Source organism: Curcuma longa, unplaced genomic scaffold (genome assembly GCF_044706935.1).
Source record: "Curcuma longa cultivar G26 ecotype Majalengka, Jawa Barat unplaced genomic scaffold, ITB_CL_G26_1.1 contig_25727, whole genome shotgun sequence".
Taxonomy (NCBI): Eukaryota; Viridiplantae; Streptophyta; class Magnoliopsida; order Zingiberales; family Zingiberaceae; genus Curcuma; species Curcuma longa.
This window is the reverse complement of record NW_027432864.1, coordinates 1,116-20,592: the sequence shown is the minus strand read 5'-3', so window position 1 is coordinate 20,592 and position 19,477 is coordinate 1,116. Positions and strand designations below refer to the sequence as shown.

At 38.1% G+C, this 19,477-nt stretch overlaps 3 protein-coding genes and 1 long non-coding RNA gene across 14 annotated transcripts; 3 read left to right on the top strand and 1 right to left on the bottom strand.

The window, feature by feature from the left end:
* Positions 1–44: 44 nt before the first annotated feature.
* LOC141818716 (uncharacterized) lies at positions 45–3,987 on the bottom strand. Its single transcript, XR_012600988.1, has 3 exons — positions 3,938–3,987; positions 2,762–3,759; positions 45–403 (listed from the first exon to the last, which is right to left on the bottom strand). It is a non-coding gene; the product is annotated as an uncharacterized LOC141818716 (long non-coding RNA).
* A 257-nt stretch (positions 3,988–4,244) lies between these two features.
* LOC141818713 (uncharacterized) lies at positions 4,245–7,076 on the top strand. 6 transcript variants are annotated; one of them, XM_074706165.1, is made up of 11 exons: positions 4,245–4,417; positions 4,513–4,623; positions 4,717–4,775; positions 4,845–4,914; positions 4,985–5,027; positions 5,841–5,948; positions 6,020–6,075; positions 6,156–6,219; positions 6,294–6,385; positions 6,459–6,683; positions 6,810–7,076. In XM_074706165.1, exons 2-11 carry the CDS (start codon positions 4,579–4,581, stop codon positions 6,948–6,950), a joined length of 903 nt encoding a protein of 300 aa, XP_074562266.1. In that variant the 5' UTR covers positions 4,245–4,417; positions 4,513–4,578; the 3' UTR covers positions 6,951–7,076. The 6 variants fall into 6 exon arrangements, with proteins under 6 accessions (XP_074562266.1, XP_074562268.1, XP_074562269.1 ...); XM_074706167.1 differs by having other exon boundaries at positions 4,497–4,623; positions 5,844–5,948; XM_074706168.1 differs by having other exon boundaries at positions 4,497–4,623; positions 6,462–6,683.
* A 695-nt stretch (positions 7,077–7,771) lies between these two features.
* On the top strand, positions 7,772–9,463 carry LOC141818717 (protein NUCLEAR FUSION DEFECTIVE 4-like). The gene is made up of 2 exons (XM_074706171.1): positions 7,772–8,949; positions 9,052–9,463. The coding sequence occupies exons 1-2, from the start codon at positions 7,772–7,774 to the stop codon at positions 9,461–9,463; spliced, it is 1,590 nt and encodes a 529-aa protein (XP_074562272.1).
* Positions 9,464–13,479: 4,016 nt separating this feature from the next.
* Positions 13,480–19,267, top strand: LOC141818712 (uncharacterized). Of its 6 annotated transcripts, none has more exons than XM_074706161.1 (6): positions 13,480–13,612; positions 16,171–16,269; positions 17,706–17,902; positions 18,051–18,248; positions 18,655–18,714; positions 18,892–19,267. In XM_074706161.1, the coding sequence occupies exons 2-6, from the start codon at positions 16,176–16,178 to the stop codon at positions 19,054–19,056; spliced, it is 714 nt and encodes a 237-aa protein (XP_074562262.1). In that variant the 5' UTR covers positions 13,480–13,612; positions 16,171–16,175; the 3' UTR covers positions 19,057–19,267. The 6 variants fall into 6 exon arrangements, with proteins under 6 accessions (XP_074562262.1, XP_074562258.1, XP_074562259.1 ...); XM_074706157.1 differs by having other exon boundaries at positions 16,159–16,269; XM_074706158.1 differs by having other exon boundaries at positions 13,480–13,615; positions 16,159–16,269.
* Positions 19,268–19,477: the final 210 nt, after the last annotated feature.

Genomic DNA, 19,477 nt, shown 5'->3' with positions numbered 1-19,477 from the left:
GCATAATATAACAAAAAATTTGAAATAATGGGACACCAATAACTATTTTCAGACAGGAAATATTGTTGCGAGACAATGACAAATCTGAACACTATGATTCAGAAAACAATGAAAGATATAAAATCCAACTAGTGTTGGGTTTAAAAGGAAATAAATGCACCAATGGGTTTCACAAGATTTTAAGGTCGCACATTGGCCAAACGATAACACCACCAGTTCATAACTAGTATCCAATTCCAGCATTTGATGCCTTTCAGTTTCATTATCCAATTTCTCAACATAATTTCCCTTCCTTTTTATCTGAATTCTGAAAACAACAATTATGACTTTGCCTGAGCATTTAGCTGTCTGGTCCCTTTCACCTTCCTCAACACCAAATCCGCTCCTCCTCGCTCTGTTTCACCTGAAAAAAATTAAACACGTCACAGGTCATCCATCAATTTCACCTAGCAAACCAGACCTACATTATTCAATGGTGAAAAAGAATAAAAGAGAGAAAAAGAGGGAATATAGTAATATTATAGGTGCTGCTAGCTCATGGTCGTTTCAAGGAAAAGTTCTGTTCACAATGTAATATTTGAGTTATAATAACCCACACATCATGGAATGTATATATACAGTACTGACAAAGCAAGCACCTCAATATCATATTGTTTTCATATATCTGATCATGTTGCCTAGCTATTCGATGTTGAGGGGAAGATTGAGTCATCAATCATTTTAGCTTTATATTTTTTCAGTGAAAAAAAGGGTGGATACAGCAATCAATTATTTGACAAACTTTGCTGGGCTGGGACCTGCAAGTGTTCTATCTTGGACAAAGCAGCATCAGTGTGCATCTTTTACAAGGACAAGATGCAAAGAAGTAAAAAACAAGAGGGAGAAGGTAACTGGACCAATAATTATAATTGGTTAATAAAAAAGGTATAAATTCCAAACTGAAGAAGCAGTATAAATTGAAGGGAGGGATGATGACCGGTTCTTGCATTGGAAGAAGGTGAGTTGAGCGGGATGGAGAAGCAGGGCACGTGCATTACTTTCTACCATCACCAATTTCTTTTTTCTTTTTTTCTTTCTTTCTTTTTGGTATGAATTGATCACAAAATATTGATTATTCATGGAAAGTTCTTCATGTGCTCATCTTCTCCATCATGCTCAGCCCTCCTGCAAATTAAGTGAAGAGAAAAGTAGTTTACTGATTTTTGAAATCAGATAAAAACACTGCGGCCTTCACATTGGTAAGATGGTTATTTTAAGATGATTATGCTTCTCTCATCTTCAATTCCTAGCTAATCTTTGTTTCTATTTGGCCTGATTCTCTCTCTGATCTCTTATTTATCCATGTGGCCTCTGTTGAATTATACATTGAACGACTTGGAATTTTCTTAAGAGAAAAGGCTCAGAAAGTAATGTTGGGAGTCTAAGTTTTTCAGTAAACATAATCGTCTGAATTACTTCTGATGTTTTTTTGGAAATTGTTCTAAGCTAGCTTTTTGGTCTTTTGTAGATGTGGTTTTTTATCTATTTTTTGGCGTGATATTTTGAGCATAGCAAGCATGCAGGGGGCTGCATGTGATTTCTGCATAAGGTTCCCTATACCACAAGATCCAACGGAATTTAAGTTTGACTGTTCGCAAACAGACATGCAGACCTGCTGCATGCTATTTGCCTCCAATATTTTGGCCATTGGTGATAACATCAAAAATTGTTTCTGTTAACTATATTCTACGTCCATATAACCTAAAGGAATGACAATGAATCATTATCTTCAGCATTGAATATATCAATTATGGTGGTTAACTAGAGGAGAATATGCCAGACCTGATTTGATCATTTTTTGCTGAAAAGATGAATTTTGTGTTTGTCGATTGGAAGATCAAAGAGATCGCCAACAAGATTAACTAAATGATATGTAGAATTGGTATTTTTCAAGAATGATATGCTTAAATTTGTCATTGTCATACTATATATAAAGGAAATAGATAAAAAAAATCACTCACAATGTGATCCCTTTGCTTGACGTGGTCTAACTTCATCTTATATTTTGGAACAACGAGAAGGACATGATGACAGAGGTGACCAATCATTGTATTGTCAATTCATAAATATGAAGAAATTTGTGATAACTATAGTCGAGTCATGGGTTAATGATGAGAATGATTAAGATCATAGGAATTCAATTGCCAATTCAATATACCATGTAGACTTTGAGTAATTCATAAGAACCTGAAATGGGTCTAACTGGGTAACCACAAAAACAGATATGCTTTTAACTGATTCTTCTTCTTTTAAATGATTCTTCAAAAGGATGTACGATATTCTTGGCCTAACACAGATATATACATAATGGAGTGTATTTTTCATATATTCTTGAAGTATCCATCAAAGTAGATGGATATGAGTCTAATTAATCATCATGTCAGGTATCATAAACACAAGAAAGAAAATCTAAATCTTAGCCAATAATATACTTGGAGAAATCTAAATTCAAGATCAAGTGTTCCGGTGAATTTATATCTTCCTATAACATACCTCATTTACTGGAACACTTGATCTTGAATTTAGATTTCTCCAAGTATATTATTGGCGCATGCAACCAGATAATTTTAGGTTCTTGCATATATTTAAATGGTTAAACCATCATTGCCTCTCATAAGTGAAGATTGAATTGACAAACATAATTATATGCATACATTGAACCAAAAATTGGATCGCCAAGTTTACCAGCAGCTGAGATAAATGAAGACAATCATGAATGTACCTTGAGGGTGACACTTTCAATCCAGCTATTCAAAGCAAAGTTCTCATCACTTCCATCAGAAGGTTTGTGGCAGTTGGCGGTGGAGATTATTTTTTTCATCTACTGAAGCCATCTTCAGCTTCACATTCAGTAAACTTTAATGGCATACAATACAGTGAAGGTTCTAAAATGATGATGTCAAGGCAACCATCATGACATACACTTGAGCCCAACCAGCAAAAGCGTGCCAGTGTTAGTATGTGCATTACTTTGTGAAGGCTGAGCATCTCCTAATGCATTTCAGTTGTGCCTCAAAAGTAGAGAAGTCTTGACAAAACAACAATGGAAAAATACCATGTCAAAGGCCCTTGTTTGCCATTTTTTTTTGGCAATAGCGCTCCGCCTGCTTGAGAATAACCCTAGATTTCATATGAGAATTCACTTGAAGGCTCTTCTTGCAAACCTCCCGCACAAGTTTCATTGCTTTGTAATCATCCCATCACAGTGTTGAAGTTCTCTAAATCGAGACTGGAACCAGCTCCTTCATGCAGAATAGCATTCGACAAGTTTGATAGAGATACCCTTGCTTATGATGGAGGCCATTTATATAGGTCTTACAAGTAGCAAAGTAACAGGACCCCTCTGAAGAATTTCATCAAACAATTCATCTGCTTCCTAAAAATCATTTACCAAAATGAAACCAGCGAGAACATTACTACGATGACTTCATGACTTCTGCCTTCCGTTCTCATCAGCGTTAGCAAATAATATGCACACCATCTGCTCTGCATTCGCTGACGGGTATACTGATCACATGGCTATATACCGATGCACTTGGCACAAACCGAGCATTTCTCATTTTCTCCAGGAATTCTGTTGTCTGAGTAGTGAGCAGGACAGAACCTCCTTGTTTACAAAGTTATTAAAGCACTAGCGAGCACCATCTAGCATCAGGGCCACATTCATGAAGTTGCTCCATGTCCAGGAGCTCGATCCATTGCAATATCCAGCTTTGGACCCTTCATGATCTTGCAAGAACAGCAAGCAACGCACTTAAAGCATCAGAGCTTTTCGCCTTTCCGACCGAAACACAATCCATGCAAAATTTTATACCCGAGAAACAAAAACTACGGCAAGATTTAATCTTTATCTTGAGAGAGAGGACCTAATCGAAACAGAAAAAGGATGAAAAGGAACCTCTTTAGGCAAATTTCATTTTGCTCGGCCGCCACAGGCAGCGCTCGTCGTCGGCGACGGCCCATCAGAGACTTCCGGGAAAAGGAACGACGGCGGATTTATACCGTTGAAGAAATTTCTATTTCGATTTACCCCCTTAGAATATTCACATATTTTAATTTGCCCTCCGTTTCGAAAGCTTATTATTTTAAACTCCTATAATTTTTAAAATTGTTTTATGCTCCTCGTGACTTCGAAAATGATGAGGGGGAGGAGGGTAGAAAGGGAAGTTCAGCAAAAGCTCTGATTCGATTCCCGGAGATATTTTCTCACCTCGTCTTCCGATCGGTGGACCATTTGGATGGAACTTGAACCCTTCCCCTTCCTCCTCGCTTTCTCCCGTCTCTCTGCTCTCGCCTGATCTTTGGAGTCTTATCGCCGTCCACCGCAGTCGCAGTTTCGTAGCTGCGTTTCTCCGGCCATTTTGCACTGGGAAAGCTGGTTTACTTCTTCAGCATCGCTAAGCCATCAATTTTCTTCTTGTAATACTATACCTAACTGCTCTTATTTTGTTTGTAAGATTTTTATGTTCCCAGGAAGATTGAGGGAAGGCCAATTTTCTTGTTCTGTTATATGTGCTTAGAAATTTCGAAGCAGAAAATATGAGGAAAGGAGAGGAAGGAAGTTCAAATTCTCAACCTCGAAAGGTGTGCTTTTTGCGAGTCCTTATTGTATTCTTCTAAAGGGCAACTTTGTTCATTTCCTGAGTTTGTTTGGTCGTTGCTCCTTTGTCGCTATAGCTGAAATTTGTACCAAAAATACCTGCTCGGAAGGCACGAAAATATACTGTAACTAACGAGTAAGTTTATTCTGTCACCTTTGGTTTCATGGATTTGGTATTCGGAACTCATATCTTGTCAAACATTAGGGAGCCATCTGAGAGTTATTATGACGTTGTCGACAAAGAACTGGTTTCAAAAATTCAGAGAGCAACCATGGTAAAGTTTTTGCGCCTTTAATTTTTAGAAACACCTATTGTCCTTGATGACTGATAGTTCTGTTGAACAGGGTAGTGGGTTACTACAGAAGAGATTGCCAAGCGATAGGAAAGGTAAGAACAGCTTGCTTGAACTTAGTTGATTGTTGCAAAAAGTAAGAAGCAGATTGTTCCTTTTTCTAAGTCTGATATCAGTATCACATTTTGTGTTCTATATTTTTTATCATTTAAAAATATGCAAGATATGATAGTTGTTTTGACGTTTTAGTGTGTGCAAGCAAGTTCTTTATTACTTTCTGGGGTTGATGTACCATCTTAGTTTTAGAAATTCCATAACCATTAAGGTTTTTTTCCCCCTTTACTTCGCACATGGAGACAACAATACGATTTCTGAAGTTCTCTGTTGTGTTTGCTCTCCAATATAAGGAAGGAAAGGAAAAGAAAGGCAAGGAGCAGAAAGGAAAGGAAAGGAAGGGAAAAGAAAAGAAAACAGTATTTCCTTGTTTTTTGTATCTTCAAGAGAGAGAGAGAGAGAGAGAGAGAGAGAGAAGAAGAGGAATTTGACTCCAAATTGGATTCACGGGATTGGATGATTTCCTCTTCTTCTAAAATTTTGATAGGATAAACAAAGGAAATGCATAGAACTTATGCTTATGCTTTCCTTTCTTTTTGACTCAATTTCAACACATAGGAATTGTGCGGATTAATTTATAAAGTGTTTAATATGGGATGTTTAATCTCTTATAACTATCTTTGCTCCTCTATTTTTAACTACCTAGACTGTGGTATGTCAATGTGCTATTCAAAGTTTGGGGTTAACTGTTAGGGTTTGTTTTAAAAATTTTACTAGTTTGTTAAACTTTTGAAATTTGTCCATTTTTTAAAAAGTTCATTATTTAAAACAAGTTTGGTGATCTCTTGATGTAGCAGTTGCTCAAACAGAAGTTGCATTTGGACATGTTGATTCCAAATTGGCAAGATCATTTCCAAAAGGCAAGGCCAAAGTAAACCAGGCTGAAGTAAATGAGATTCAAGGTAGTAACTGGTATCTGGTTTCGTCAGGGCCGGCTATGGCATGTTAGTCTGACATTTCTCCTTTTCTTCAGACATTGGTGATGGTGAAATAATTCCAAAAATAAAAAGTGACTATGTCGATCCCTGGGTTAGTAACTATATATGAAACTGCATTTATACTACAAACTATAATTTATCTAAGCTCTTCAATTCATGTTGAGGTCCTAGGATTATGAAAACTCATATTATCCGGTTACCCTACCGTTAAGGAGGCCTCATTCAGGAAATCCAGGTAAACATGATTCTGTTTTCTTAAAGCAGCATAGGTTGTGAGCATTTCTGTAAGTAACATCTGGTTTATTCTAGAAATTCTCGATAAAGAGGAGTTTGGAGAAGCCTCAGCACCTGTAGCATTCAATTGTAGCAACATTAGTCCAGCAGAAGAGCTTGGGTTGATGGTTTGTATCTTCTCCAGTACTGGTATAAGGTTAATTCGCCCATTTCTTTGACCTAAAATTATGTCTGATATAGCAGGAAAAGAGTGCAGCAAAACAGATGTTCTTTTTCCAGTTTCCTCCAACTCTTCCATCAGTCAAGAAACCTGCTGCTGATGGGGGTAGCAGAAGCACCAGCGAGTTGGAAAAGCAATTTACGAATGGATGCAAGTTGGAAGATCTCCCTGAAGGGCTCATTGGTAAAATAATGGTGCACCGAAGCGGAAAAATGAAGATGAAGTTGGGAGATACCCTCTTTGATGTCAGTGCACAAACTCCATGCTCAACTATGCTCTCTTCCTTCTTATTAGTCATCAACCATTCTTCTTGCTCTCTATTAGATCTTAATTTTCTGTTTATCTTAGTGACTCTTGGAAACTTTGTGCAGGTATATCCTGGAGTAAAATGTGATTTCGCCCAACAGGTTGCAGCAATTAATGTCAAAGAGAAGCACTGCTGCATCTTGGGAGAGCCTGACAAGCGTGTGGTGGTGACTCCAGATGTGGATTCTCTAGTAGATGCTATATAGCTTTGTTATGAGTTCTAGCACTTTCTACTATAGCGAGCTGCTACCTTGAAATTAAACATGGTAATGCTTAGTTAAGTTTGATGCTAACAAAAGTTTCTGCAAAAAGTTAGTGTTTGATCTTCTTCATTTCAATGTGTATGATGATTTGTCTTGCGAATTTTAAGAAATCTGTGTTTGATGATTTGTTCATGAAGAACTGCTGGATTTGGAGCAAAATCGCCGTCATTGATAACTCAACAGTAGCGTAAGGAGGGTTGTAATGTCACACCTACTGGGCCGTCAAAAATTAATGATGTAGTTGGATGAACTCTCGCATTCTTTTGCTCCTTTAACACATTTCTTTCAGCAAAGCTTAATCCAGGAGTCCGTGAAAAGCTAAGGGAAGAGACGGGATCTTTATCAGGCATCACCACAAATTTGATAACGTTAACAACTGGCCCAGTCTAATTGACAGGCAGCTTCAGATTTGTAAATTGTATGTTAGCCAAGCTCTCCGTTGTTTAATCTTCCCTCAGAATCACAAAATTTCTGTTTTTCTTTTTTCTTCTCCTCTCCTCCTGAAAAGGAGAGGGGTGCAAAACTAGAGCACGCAGAATGGGGGCAGTGGACATGCTGGACATCAGACTGCACGAACACATTTAGCATTTGTTTAAGCTGGCACCGAAGGATCTATGATCTTCCTTTAATCACTGTCATTATTACGATAATTATAACGCAACAGGCTCAACTGCAAAGAAACCACATGTCAAGATTTCACGCCATTCATCGGACCACCAGCTGCACCTTCACACCTCCCATAAATACACCACCACCCAAGCTACATGATCTTCCACATTCATTCCCCAACCATGTCTTCTTCTTCTTCTTCTTCACTTCAATGGCTGAGCTTGATCGCCACTATCTGGCTCCAGACCTTCAACGGACCCAACACCGACTTCCCGGTCTACTCGTCGGAGCTCAAGGACCTCAAGGCCATCTCCCAAGTCGGCATCAACTTCCTCGCCTTCGCCTCCGATGCTGGGAAGCTCTTTGGCTGGCTCTCCGGCCTCGCGGCAGTCTACCTCCCTCCCTGGTCCGTAGCCGCCACCGGGGCCGCCCTCGGGCTGCTCGGATACGGCCTGCAGTTCCTTTTCCTCGACCACCCCAAGTTCTCCTACGCCCACATCTTCCTGCTCACGGCGGTTGGCGGCAACGGTATTTGCTGGATCAACACGGCATGCTACCTCGTGTGCATCAAGAACTTCGCCGCCGATAGTCGCCGTGTCGCGGTCGGCCTCTCCACGAGCTACGTCGGCCTGAGCGCCAAGGTGTTCACGGTCATGGCCGGTGCAATGTTCCACCACAAGTCGTACCACAAGGCCAAGCACTACCTCCTCCTCAATTCCGTCGCCCCTGTTCTAGTTTCTCTCGTCGTTGCACCTTTCCTGAAGTTCATTCTTCCAAGCAAAAATGCATCCAATTCTGGATTCGTAGCAATGTTCGTCATCACATTTGCGACAGGAGTTTCCGCCATAATTGGCACCGTCGGATCGGCTTCCCAGGGCGCCTTCACCAGAGCGTACGCTTTAAGCCTTGGTATTCTATTAGCCTCGCCTTTGGCCGTGCCACTGGCCGTGAAACTGAAGGACGTCATGGAAGAAACGCGCAGGAATAAGAAGGAGAATAGAATTCATGATCTCGACGACGTCGAAACTGGGGAGAGAGCTGAGGAACTGCAAGTGAAACAAGAGGACGACATGGTCGACGACGAGGAAGTCAACGTGGAGGAGGCAGAGGGACTTGGCGGAGTTCAAATTCTAAGGGAGTTGAACTTTTGGTTGTACTTTTTCAGCTACTTGTTCAGCGCGACTCTTGGCTTGGTCTTCCTCAACAACTTGGGTCAGATCGCCGAGTCCCGTGGACTTCAACGAGAAGAGACCTCCACCTTGGTCTCCTTGTCCTCCTCCTTCGGATTCTTCGGCCGTCTCTTTCCGTTTCTGCTCGACTACTACTCCTCCAAGTGAGTTCATTCACTCCAAAATCGTCAAAGATTCGATTCACGATCCTATTTTTCATCAACCATTACTGAACTATCGTCTGCTCTTGCGCTTAATTATTTCAGAAGAAGCTGCATGATTTCAAGACCAGCATCCATGGCAACTCTCATGGCCCCAATGGCAGTAGCCTTCTTCGTCCTAGTCAACTCGAGTAGGCTGTCACTGTACATGAGCACCGCCATCATCGGAGCATTCACCGGCGCGATCACTTCGATCGCCGTCTCTGCGACCACCGAGCTATTCGGGACCAAACACTTCAGCATCAACCACAACATCGTCGTCGCCAACATTCCTCTGGGCTCCTTCGTGTTCGGGTACCTCGCGGCCCTTCTTTATCAAAGAGGACTCGAAGAAGGGAGCCATAGTTGCAGAGGCACTGCTTGCTATGGCAGAACCTTCATCCTCTGGGGCGTCACTTGCTCCGTGGCATCACTTCTCTGCACAATTTTGTACATGAGAACTAGGAAAGTTTGCTGATAACTAATATAAAATCATACATTATACATAATTTTTTTCCCCTCATAGATTGCTCATATTATTGCAAGCTTTGATGAATCTTGCTCTATTTTAACATGAATCAAAGTCACAGAGTTGTGGAGGCTAGGTAATAATCAAAATGAGGCTGCAGTTGCTGCATTCTGTTACTGTATCGAGGATAGAAATCAAAGGGAGAGGAGAACTCAGATCTACAATAAATTATGATGCCGTTGTTCTGTTGAGTTGTATCTGATCGATAACTTCCACCTCCATGAATTGGTTGGATCATAATGGCTATCATTAATATTCTAGCAAGGTTGGTGCATTTAGTGCCCATCAGAAATGCATAACTTAATTGATATCGACATGCTACTAAATGATGATTAGGCAATGCTTAGAGAATGAACGCGAATCTATGATTTTTTTTTATCTACTTCGATCCAAATATCTCTGTTTCTCCCAAACTTCTTGGTATATAAGACATGAAGCCTCTCAGGGATTGTGTTGTAACGACTCTACAAAGATTATACCAACTAGCGTTCGTTCCTGAAGATATAAACAGATTCTTATTGAAACATGTCATAGTTGATCATTATAGAAGTATGCAGTATGATCAACTCTTAACAGGCAAGTAGTTTACCCATTAAACTAAACATTCTCCAAGAGTAGAGTCCTGATTTATGATATTTCATCCATTGCTTTGAGGGAATGAATTTTCATGGTGGCACATGGATGCCGACATCAAACTTCATGAATGATGTTCATATGAAAAACTTGTTACGTTAGACAGCCCGTGATGGCATGTGAGAAATTTCAATGGAATTAAGATCAATCGCCTTTAAATTAATCAATTGTAAGAACTATATATAATTAAATTATATATATAAAAATAAATAAATACAAAATGAATGATATGCATCCCAAGTGCCCATATGTTAGGTAAATCCATTCCCTCAAATGAATGGAGATAATTTTGCCAAAATGAAATATCATAAATTAAAATTTTTTTATATATATTGGAGAACAACATATGTTGTCAATATAGTGGACCATTTAGTTAAGGTAGTGTATACAATATTCTCTTTTTAAAAAACAATAAATTATTAAAAGTCGTTGCTAAAATCTTTAAGGTCCTACATCCATATATGAATCATTTCATTTAATTGGGTGCGACATCCATAGTTGTCCAATGAGACAAATATGAATAGAACAAAAGATATATTCATGTAAAAGTTTAAAAATTTAGAGCGTAATGTTCTCTAATCTTTAGATAATTAGAAATCATGAAGTATAATGGTCATGTGTGCTCAAAGGGAATGCTGATGATGATTAAAACCTATTCGAATTTGATGCAACTACCAGAGCTTCATAACTAGACCGTTTAATTAGGTCCATAAATGCGATTAACCAAAAAGTATGATGTCAGCATGACATAATATTGCGGCAATAATTAATAAAAATTCATATACCCATGCCATGGACAACTGTCTTTTTCCTTTTCATATAGAAGGAGGCGAAATTTAATTTTCAAATATTTGTAACGAATTTCTGAATATAATATTTTCATATTTTTAAGCTCGTGAAAGTTCTACTCGACTTGTTTACGGAACAATGAAGTCATCATGACGCTATGCTGACGTCTTACTCATTTAACGCCGCCTTCGTTGGGGACCTGTCATCTTTTGCAAAGAGCAATTGAACCGGATGAATTGAGTCGCGAGTTAAAATCGGCTCCGGTTGAGATTAAAAAAAAACCGGTTCGAAGCAGACAAAGTCAGCGTGACATGCGGCTAAGCGTACCGCGCGCTATGAGAACTCAGTGCGCACTGCGCACCGCCTGCTTGTTGTTTTGTCCAAGAGAAACCACAAATCGGGTTCGTGGATTGGAGTCGCCACTTGCAATTGGAGATTTGTAGCTGCGGTGGGTGATGATTCGAGCCCCAGTGGAGCGCTGGAGTGTTGTGCGAATGACGTCGACGACAACAGAAAAGCTAGCTAGGAGTTGGAGGCAGTCCTGCGAGAATACAAAGGCAACGTCTCCCGAAAGGTGCTCGACGAAATGTCTTAGATCCAATCCAGCTAGAACTGTAAGTGGTTGGGTGTTATTGATTGCGACTTTAAATTTGAGTTATGTTAGTGTCGTATCATGCCCATGTTTGGCAGCTAAATGGCAGTGTAATCATGAATGCGAATTGCGAGGTGTTTAATGGTAACCGATCGAATTAAGAGGGAGAACTGTGGACGACAAGCATACATCAGCTAATGCGCATGGAGACGTGCGTGCTCCTCGAAGAACACTGAGGTCCAGCAACGCATTCATGGCGACATCCAAGGTGGAGTGCCGTTTAAATACTTATGCAATTAATAGTTATCAATTCAATCACAAATTTACAATGCATGTGTTAGGATCATAAATTTTTTCATGGGGCCGACCGTGTGGGGCCGCTAGTTGGCGGATCAGAAGAAAAGGATCATACATTTTTAGTTTTGCTTATATAAAAAAAATGATAATCCCAGTAGCCACATCTCTGGGGGTGGTCGGCCCGAGCCCATAGAAGTTTCCCACCGACCACCAGGGTAAATCGGGAAGCGCATACGGGCCCATAGAAGTTTCCCACCGACCACCAGGGTAAATCGGGAAGCGCATACGGGCCCATAGAAGTTTCCCACCGACCACCAGGGTAAATCGGGAAGCACATACGGTGGTAAATTCAGATGTCCAGCATCCTTTGATTGCGTTCTCCATTTAGAGGAAAATTCCTACAAATACGCCGTAGCTGGGGATCGAACCGCGGGTCCCTAGATTACAACCCAGATGTCCTACCGTTGCACCATTGCCCCGAGGACTAGTTTTGCTTATATAAGAACTAACATAAGGTGATTAATTACCGAACAAGTCTCAACTCTAATGCAGCAATTATATATAATTAGAGTTGTGGTGAAATTAGCAGCGAGAGGGAAGCTAGAGTGGATCCAAACATGTCATTTGTGGCAATCCACCGCACTCTGTTCTGTTGTATACGCTTAATTAATTTGCCATCTCCTGCAACGATGGAAATATTAACAGTAGCAACGAGGGACAGGAAGTGGTCGGTGGACCCGGGCACAACCTTGGTGTATCTCGCAAGTGTGCTCGTTGAGACTCTAAAGTACTGTCGACATTTCGCCTTGTCATCATGTGCAAGCTCAAGAAGATGGAGGGCGGGTTGAATGCTTTAGTTGATAAGGGAATTGCATGCATTCAACTTTTGGAAGACGTACGATGATGGATTCCATGGATCCACTTGATGATGAAAAGGTAATACGCTGCCATCTTGAAAGTCGAGGTGATGGGAAGAGAAAGCAGCAATGCAATGCAATGCAGTTTCTCTCTGCAAAGCAAAACAAAGTATGAGCAATCAGAAAGCTAGCTAGTTGTTTTAACTGTTTATTCAAGCTTCGAAATTGTTAAATCTTTTTTTTTTTAAATTATTGACTTAATTTTCCCCCTTCTTTTTTACCTCAAATTTGTAAGGAGATAAATAGATTGGATTGTATTAATATTTTTTTTTACTTTACTTTCTTTCATGTTGTGTTAATGGATGAGAGAAAATAGTAGGGGAAAAGGAAAAAATAATAATAATGGAAGCAATACAATTGATGATTAAAATTTCCTTCCCCATAATTCCTCTCTATAGATGAAAATAAAATGAAGAAGTTCCATGAAATCAAATTCTCTAAGATGAAATCTGTCACCTTAGCGACCCCATAGTACGATTTAAATTGATTGCATTAATTATTTTTATACTTTTTCTTTGCAACTTTATATCTGTCCAAATAAATCAAATTCTCGATTTCATTCTCAGTAAATTTAAATTGATTATTAATTAATTTTATGCTTTTTCTTTGGCTATCTGTCCAAATAAGCAAGGAATTAAGTAATGTGAAGAATTTCTGTTTTCAATGGCATCTAGAGATGAACGGTGTCTGGAATAAGATACCAGATCACGTCATTTTGGCTTCACTTCTCATTCAGATCAGCAGAAGCCCTTTTCGTTTCCTTGCTCGCAATCATTTAGCCGAGGCCATCTCCTCCCCTCCTCGGATCTTCCACGCTCCTCGTCAAGAACGCGAATCGGGGAGGAAGGACCGCGGGGGAGGAGATCTGAGGTTGTAAGTAGTATTGTCCACTTGAAATATCCTCTTCTGGATTTCTCTTCAGTCGCACCCCTGTCTTTTATCTACCGCTCTGCTCAATTCGAGATCTTGATTCTGTCTTTTGCTGATTTGGATATAAGCTGACTCAATTGGTCCCTTATATTTGAAATTTTAGCTCGTGAAATTGGCTCAATTGAATCGGAAGCAAATTTAGGTTTAGTATTCAACAAATGCCTTACATTCGATATTTTAGCCTGTGAAATATAAACTGTCGTTTCTTTCTATTGAATTCTAACATAATTTCATGTGACGGATAGCTGCATGGTTTTTTGATACTTCTCGTCTCTTCTTCAAGATATTGGTTTAAGTCATGCTATGCTGCAATGCGTTGTAGAATTTGTTCTTATTTCCTATGTCTCCACCTTAAAGCATGGTTTTATCATGGGTGAAATGGGATACCTCTTCTTTGTTCTACAGAAAAATAGAAAGAAAGGAAAAAACAAAACCCCATGAAAGAGTCTTAGTGTGGCAAGGTGTGCCTATGTCCACAAGTCACCTTACAGCTACTACAGAGTTTTACTATATATAAAAGACAGAAATAGCACAGATAATTGCCTTCTGTTCAAAGAGTCTATGACTACAAGTTATTTGGGATCAGCTATACGAGAATACAATATATGATACTATTTGTTACAGCGATATATTAATTTACTTCATTTATCATTGTTCTCATAACAGCGAATATGTGAATCTGTCTTTCTAGCTAGAGCAATGAGATACAAGAGGAAGAGCCTACAGAACTTTTAAGAACTTTGGAATTGTTACTTCTGTCATCCAACAACTACAGGCTGTATTCCTGTTACTTTGCGTTGGATGTCTATCTTATCACACCGTTGAGCTCTATAAAAGACCATGTCCTAGTATATATTGAAATGAAAAGAAAAAGCAATAAAAAACAAAGTTCTGTTTGGGCACCCTTCACTCCTTTCATCTTAAACTTTAATACAAATACTTGGTAGGCTTTTATTTAAGCATTGACAGATTAAATGCCATTGCTAGTTTTTTAGGTTTTGCCATAATCTTCAGTGCCTTGTCTTATTCTACTGGAATCATAAGATCTCTATCTTGTGCTCATAAGATGTTGACCTATACAAAGGCTCATTAAGCTCCTCAATTGTCTCGTGCACTACTATACTCTGAAGTTTCTGGACACAACATACTCTCCTGTAAATTCTCAAATTAAACAGTTAATGGCTTCTTTTTGCTTCCTTTTATGCTTTGCTATTAACATAACAAACTGATTGATTGTAGCTTAATAATAGAGGACCCTTTTATTTCATTATATTAACAAGGCAATGCCTCCTCTAAAGTTCATCCAAATCAATGAAAAGCAAGTGAATGAGTGTGAGCTACTTTGTTAGCTAATTTTGAGTATCCTTGTATTAGCTTGATTTTGATTAGTATTGTTGGAAAGTTGGGGTGTATTGAACTTAAGAAAATCTTAGTTAATGTGATGGAAAATTATTTAATTGATCTAAATATTAATAATTAAATATCCTTGCATAGATCGCATGTGGATTGATAATAGTGATAAGGATGACAATGATGTTGTTGTTGAAGACTGAATTGTGGTCCCTTTTTTCCATGTTGCAAATAATTCCTTCAAACTCGCTTGCTCAAGTAACTAGGCCAATGTGGAGGAGGAGCGGACTAATACATTTAAAATATTTAAATTCCTTCTTTTCCTTATGTTTATTTTATGTCATTAACCTCATTTATATGGAGTAGTGTTAATGAGAAGAAAGAAGGAACAAGGAAAAGATAAGGAAGGATGGTAGAAAGAGGTTATGATAAGTAGTAGGAGTGGGTCAATATATGATAACCTACATGAATGAGATGGCGGAGCTATTATGGGAAGGAACTAGAAAGACAATAGTATGTCATTGTCATTGTGAAGAGATATTAGGGCATGAAGGGAGGAAAGTCATTTTTTTGGTGGTGTTTTGACAGTCCATTGCTAACAATATTCTGGGTTCATAATTTTGAAGTCTTGCCATGGTTAGCACTTGGATAACAAACAGCTAATAGCTTCATTTGGTAAGTTAGGCTCAGTTTTATGAATCGACTTTCTGAGTGATGACTCTGAGAGTTACATGAATTTTGAAAGAAACATAAGCTTGATTCCTTATTACAAATCTGTATTAGTATTTTCCCTTTTGGATTATATAATGAATAGACATGCTGCCAGTGTAAATAACTGATAGGAAGCAGCAAGTCCATCAGTTCCTTGCTACTACTTGATTATCCTTGTTAACATAAATAAAATAGATTAATTTTGTGATATGTAGTGTAGTCTTCAAGTCACAACAGAGCATTTTTATTATGAGGCAAATGTTCACCTACATCAATGCTTCTATTTGCCTTTTTTGTTTTGCTGTTTTATGGCTGACTACAAATCAATAGTGCAATTAGAATTGATGAAGTTGTATATAGAGGATGCTTCCTTTTAAAGAATGTGCCTTTTTATAAATGTTGAATCTGCTCTAATCCTTGATTAGTTTACTTGCAAGGTTCAATGGCTTCAAGAGAGTGGTTCTTCCTTGTTCTTATTCTTGTTATTGGCAGGGCAAATGCTGATGTTATAAGCTTGGTAGAAATTGATGTTTCGGGTATGTAATAATAATATTTGTTGTCCCTTTCTTCCATATGGCTATTGTTCTTCAATTACAATTTTGTTTTGCACAATTCTAGTGAGAAAAATGAATTAGCATAGTTGTTGCATCTACTTAATGATACATTGGTAATATTCATACAATCTATTACTGGAGGGCAGTAGATATCATCAATTGATCTTGTTGATGCCAGGTGATAAAACATTTCTAATTGATTTGTTCACCTCTGAAATCATATTGTTTTCATTTGCTCTATTTCATGTTGAAAAATTTGTGGGAAATTCCTACTTGAAATTGCAAACTTTTGTTCACATGCTAGTTTCAGTGGACCAAGTTAAAGACCTAATATGGATCCATGATATCTGCACTCTAAGCAGAACCAGAAGTGCCCATCTGAAGAAAAAAATTATGCCATTTCTTTTGGGATACGAAATAACTTGCTGGGTCAAGAGGTAGCTTGAGTAGTTCAATAATTTCATGTAGTTTGTAGACTGAGAAATGCATGATAATGGAAGCAGAAGCTTTTCTGGTAAATCTTTAATAAAGAGTAAAGTGTTCAAAGGATTTTATAAATTGTGTCGAGATAAGATATTTTGCAAAAATGCTTATTTGAAGATTAAGTCATGATGTATGTTTATCTTTCTACTTTTGTTTTGGTTCCACCATGTCAAATTGTCAGGATGAACTTCAATTTTGTCCTATTTGTTGATGACACTGTTTAGTCAATTGTTGTTGAGTTAGAATAATGTTAAATTTTGATTGTGGACATAAATTTGGAAGATAATGATTTAAAACTAAACAAAAAATTTAAATTAAACAAATGAATTGTAGCTGTAGCAGTAACAGCAGGCTAGACCTTTTTTTCTTGCAAATCAAGTTTTTCTGCTTTTCAGTCTTTTGCATTATTGAATTTCCCAAAAAGTGATTATTGATGTCACTGTTTACTTATAGATTTTAAGAACTCCATTTAATTGATTAGACTGGTATATGCTGCAACAAATGGAGTTTGATCCATGACATTGTTGATAAGAAATGTGAAAAAGACTCAACAGATTCTAAATGCTATTATCTGGATAGTTATGTATGTACGCCCATTTTATCATATTTTTATTTGAATTGTTAAATAATGGATTATTAAGTGGGAGATCTTTCAAAGATAACAATAGCCCAGTAAGGTCTGATTATCTGTTATCTGTGTTTGACAATCTTTTGAAATCTTTATTGCTTAAAGCATTTTGATTCAGTATCTTGCATTTTAGTCTGGTAATTTATTTTTCCTGCTTTTTGTGTCGAGTTATGAACAATAGCACACTTTGACATGACATTATTGGACTTCCAAAAGTAAATTTGTACTGTTTTGTGAACCTACGGATATGCTTAAAATTTCTAAGTTAAATTGGTTATACATTGTAACACCATCTTGATCATTCCAGTTACAGAAGTTGACTTTGAGATAATTGAAAACCCAATCAGAACATTTAAGGGAGTCCAAAGGAATGAACAATTGTGCACGCTGTGTGAAAACTTTACAGCACAGGCTGCCCAGTATCTCAGCAAAAACAAAACTCAAACTGAGATAATTGAGACCCTTCATCAAGCATGTTCTGAGCTGAAGCCTTTTGAGGAGCAGGTATTTTTTACATCAGTAGAATCACGTTTGTTTATTTGTTTTTCCCTTTTTACAGAATTCTGTTGCAATCAATAGTTTCCCAATTTGTACATCAAATGATTCCGTTCTACACTTTGTTCCATCCTTCACTTATAAAATTTTCTTGCAGTGTCTTCTGCTAATTGACTATTATTCAGCACTTTTCTTTGCTGAGATCTCCAAGATACATCCAGAGGAGTTCTGCGCAAAGTTCAATCTTTGTGAGGAGATGGTTTCTGTCAGCTTACTAAAAACTGAAAATTCTTGCTCAACTTGTCGTGATGTCATTGCTAAAGTACTAGATAAGCTGAAAGATCCTGACACACAGGTAGGTATTGTTTTCTATGCCATTTTTGCTCGTCTATCTTCATGTCTATTTATTTCAATCTACCCTGTATTTTTTATTAGAACTGCGTTTGTTTGTTTTCATCATTGTAGTACTTTTATGCAGCATCAGTTTTATTAATACACATTTTTTCATCAACATTTGGATTTGACTCATCATTTTTTTTCCTACTGCAACATGCTCTGAGATTACAACTTTGGTTTCCTTCCAGTAAACTTTTTCCTCCCATTGTCACCAGTTGCAAGTTATTTGTTTTTTTTTCCAATGAAAACATTTTCCATGATTTGTTTTGGTGTTCTTGCAACTTCAGCCGTATGTTAAACTAATCAAACATAGGCAACAGTTATTTGCAAATGCTGACCCAATATCCACTTAATGAAATTCACAGTTCGAGGTAATTAAGATGCTTCTAAAGGAATGCAACGAGGTGGAGCAATATGTTCAACAGGTAATCTTTTCGAACATTTTTCTAATAGTAATCAATAATGTTTAATTACTGAATAACCATTCAGGCTCTAGATAATTTTGTGCAGAAATGCACTTGCATCTGTTGCTGAACATCTAATGGATCAAAATTTCTGCGTGTTTCTGATCTGATGTTTCTTTTCTTATCCTCTGTAAACAGTGCAAGAAGCTGGTCCTCCACTATGGCCCTCTGATCATTGTCAATGGTGAAAAGTTTCTCGAGGATACAGATATTTGCACTGCCATTCATGCATGCAAGGCTGAGAAAGCTGAACTCATCAATGATGCTGTATCAGAAGACCCACCTGCAGTTGCCTCAATGTAATGTGATGAATGTGGGGGAAACAATTGGAAGTTGTAGAACTTGTATCGTACAACATATGTAAACTGTAACGCTTGCCCGTCTATATTTCTACGTTTGTTGCCCAGTCAGTGAGTGATCAACTCTCGCAGTGAACTCCAAGTTTTTGTACTCTTGTGCCAACTTGACATCATGTAGTATATCAATCAAAAGGCTGTATGGGTTGCTTTGCTTCTGTCCATGTTTAAGTTCAAGTTATATAATTTTTGAAAAAAAAAGATTTGGAGTCTGATCATGCCATACTCAACTGTTTTATTTGATGCTAGATAATTGTAGATAGATATGAATGACCCCCGAGATAGGCACAAGTAGGTGGTCAAGCTGTTACTACAAGAAATTAATTTCCTTGAATTCCTTTCCATCTCATTTATAACCGATGAAGGCG

Excerpts from the sequence above, each read along its gene's own strand:
- LOC141818713 (XM_074706165.1), top strand. The coding sequence starts at position 4,579 with ATGAGGAAAGGAGAGGAAGGAAGTTCAAATTCTCAACCTCGAAAG. Across the intron at positions 5,028-5,840 it reads ATTGCCAAGCGATAGGAAAG|CAGTTGCTCAAACAGAAGTT; the intron begins GTAAGAACAGCT and ends CTCTTGATGTAG. Across the intron at positions 5,949-6,019 it reads TGAAGTAAATGAGATTCAAG|ACATTGGTGATGGTGAAATA; the intron begins GTAGTAACTGGT and ends CCTTTTCTTCAG.
- LOC141818717 (XM_074706171.1), top strand. The coding sequence starts at position 7,772 with ATGATCTTCCACATTCATTCCCCAACCATGTCTTCTTCTTCTTCTTCT. Across the intron at positions 8,950-9,051 it reads CTCGACTACTACTCCTCCAA|AAGAAGCTGCATGATTTCAA; the intron begins GTGAGTTCATTC and ends TAATTATTTCAG.
- LOC141818712 (XM_074706161.1), top strand. The coding sequence starts at position 16,176 with ATGGCTTCAAGAGAGTGGTTCTTCCTTGTTCTTATTCTTGTTATTGGC. Across the intron at positions 16,270-17,705 it reads GGTAGAAATTGATGTTTCGG|TTACAGAAGTTGACTTTGAG; the intron begins GTATGTAATAAT and ends TGATCATTCCAG. Across the intron at positions 17,903-18,050 it reads TGAAGCCTTTTGAGGAGCAG|TGTCTTCTGCTAATTGACTA; the intron begins GTATTTTTTACA and ends ATTTTCTTGCAG.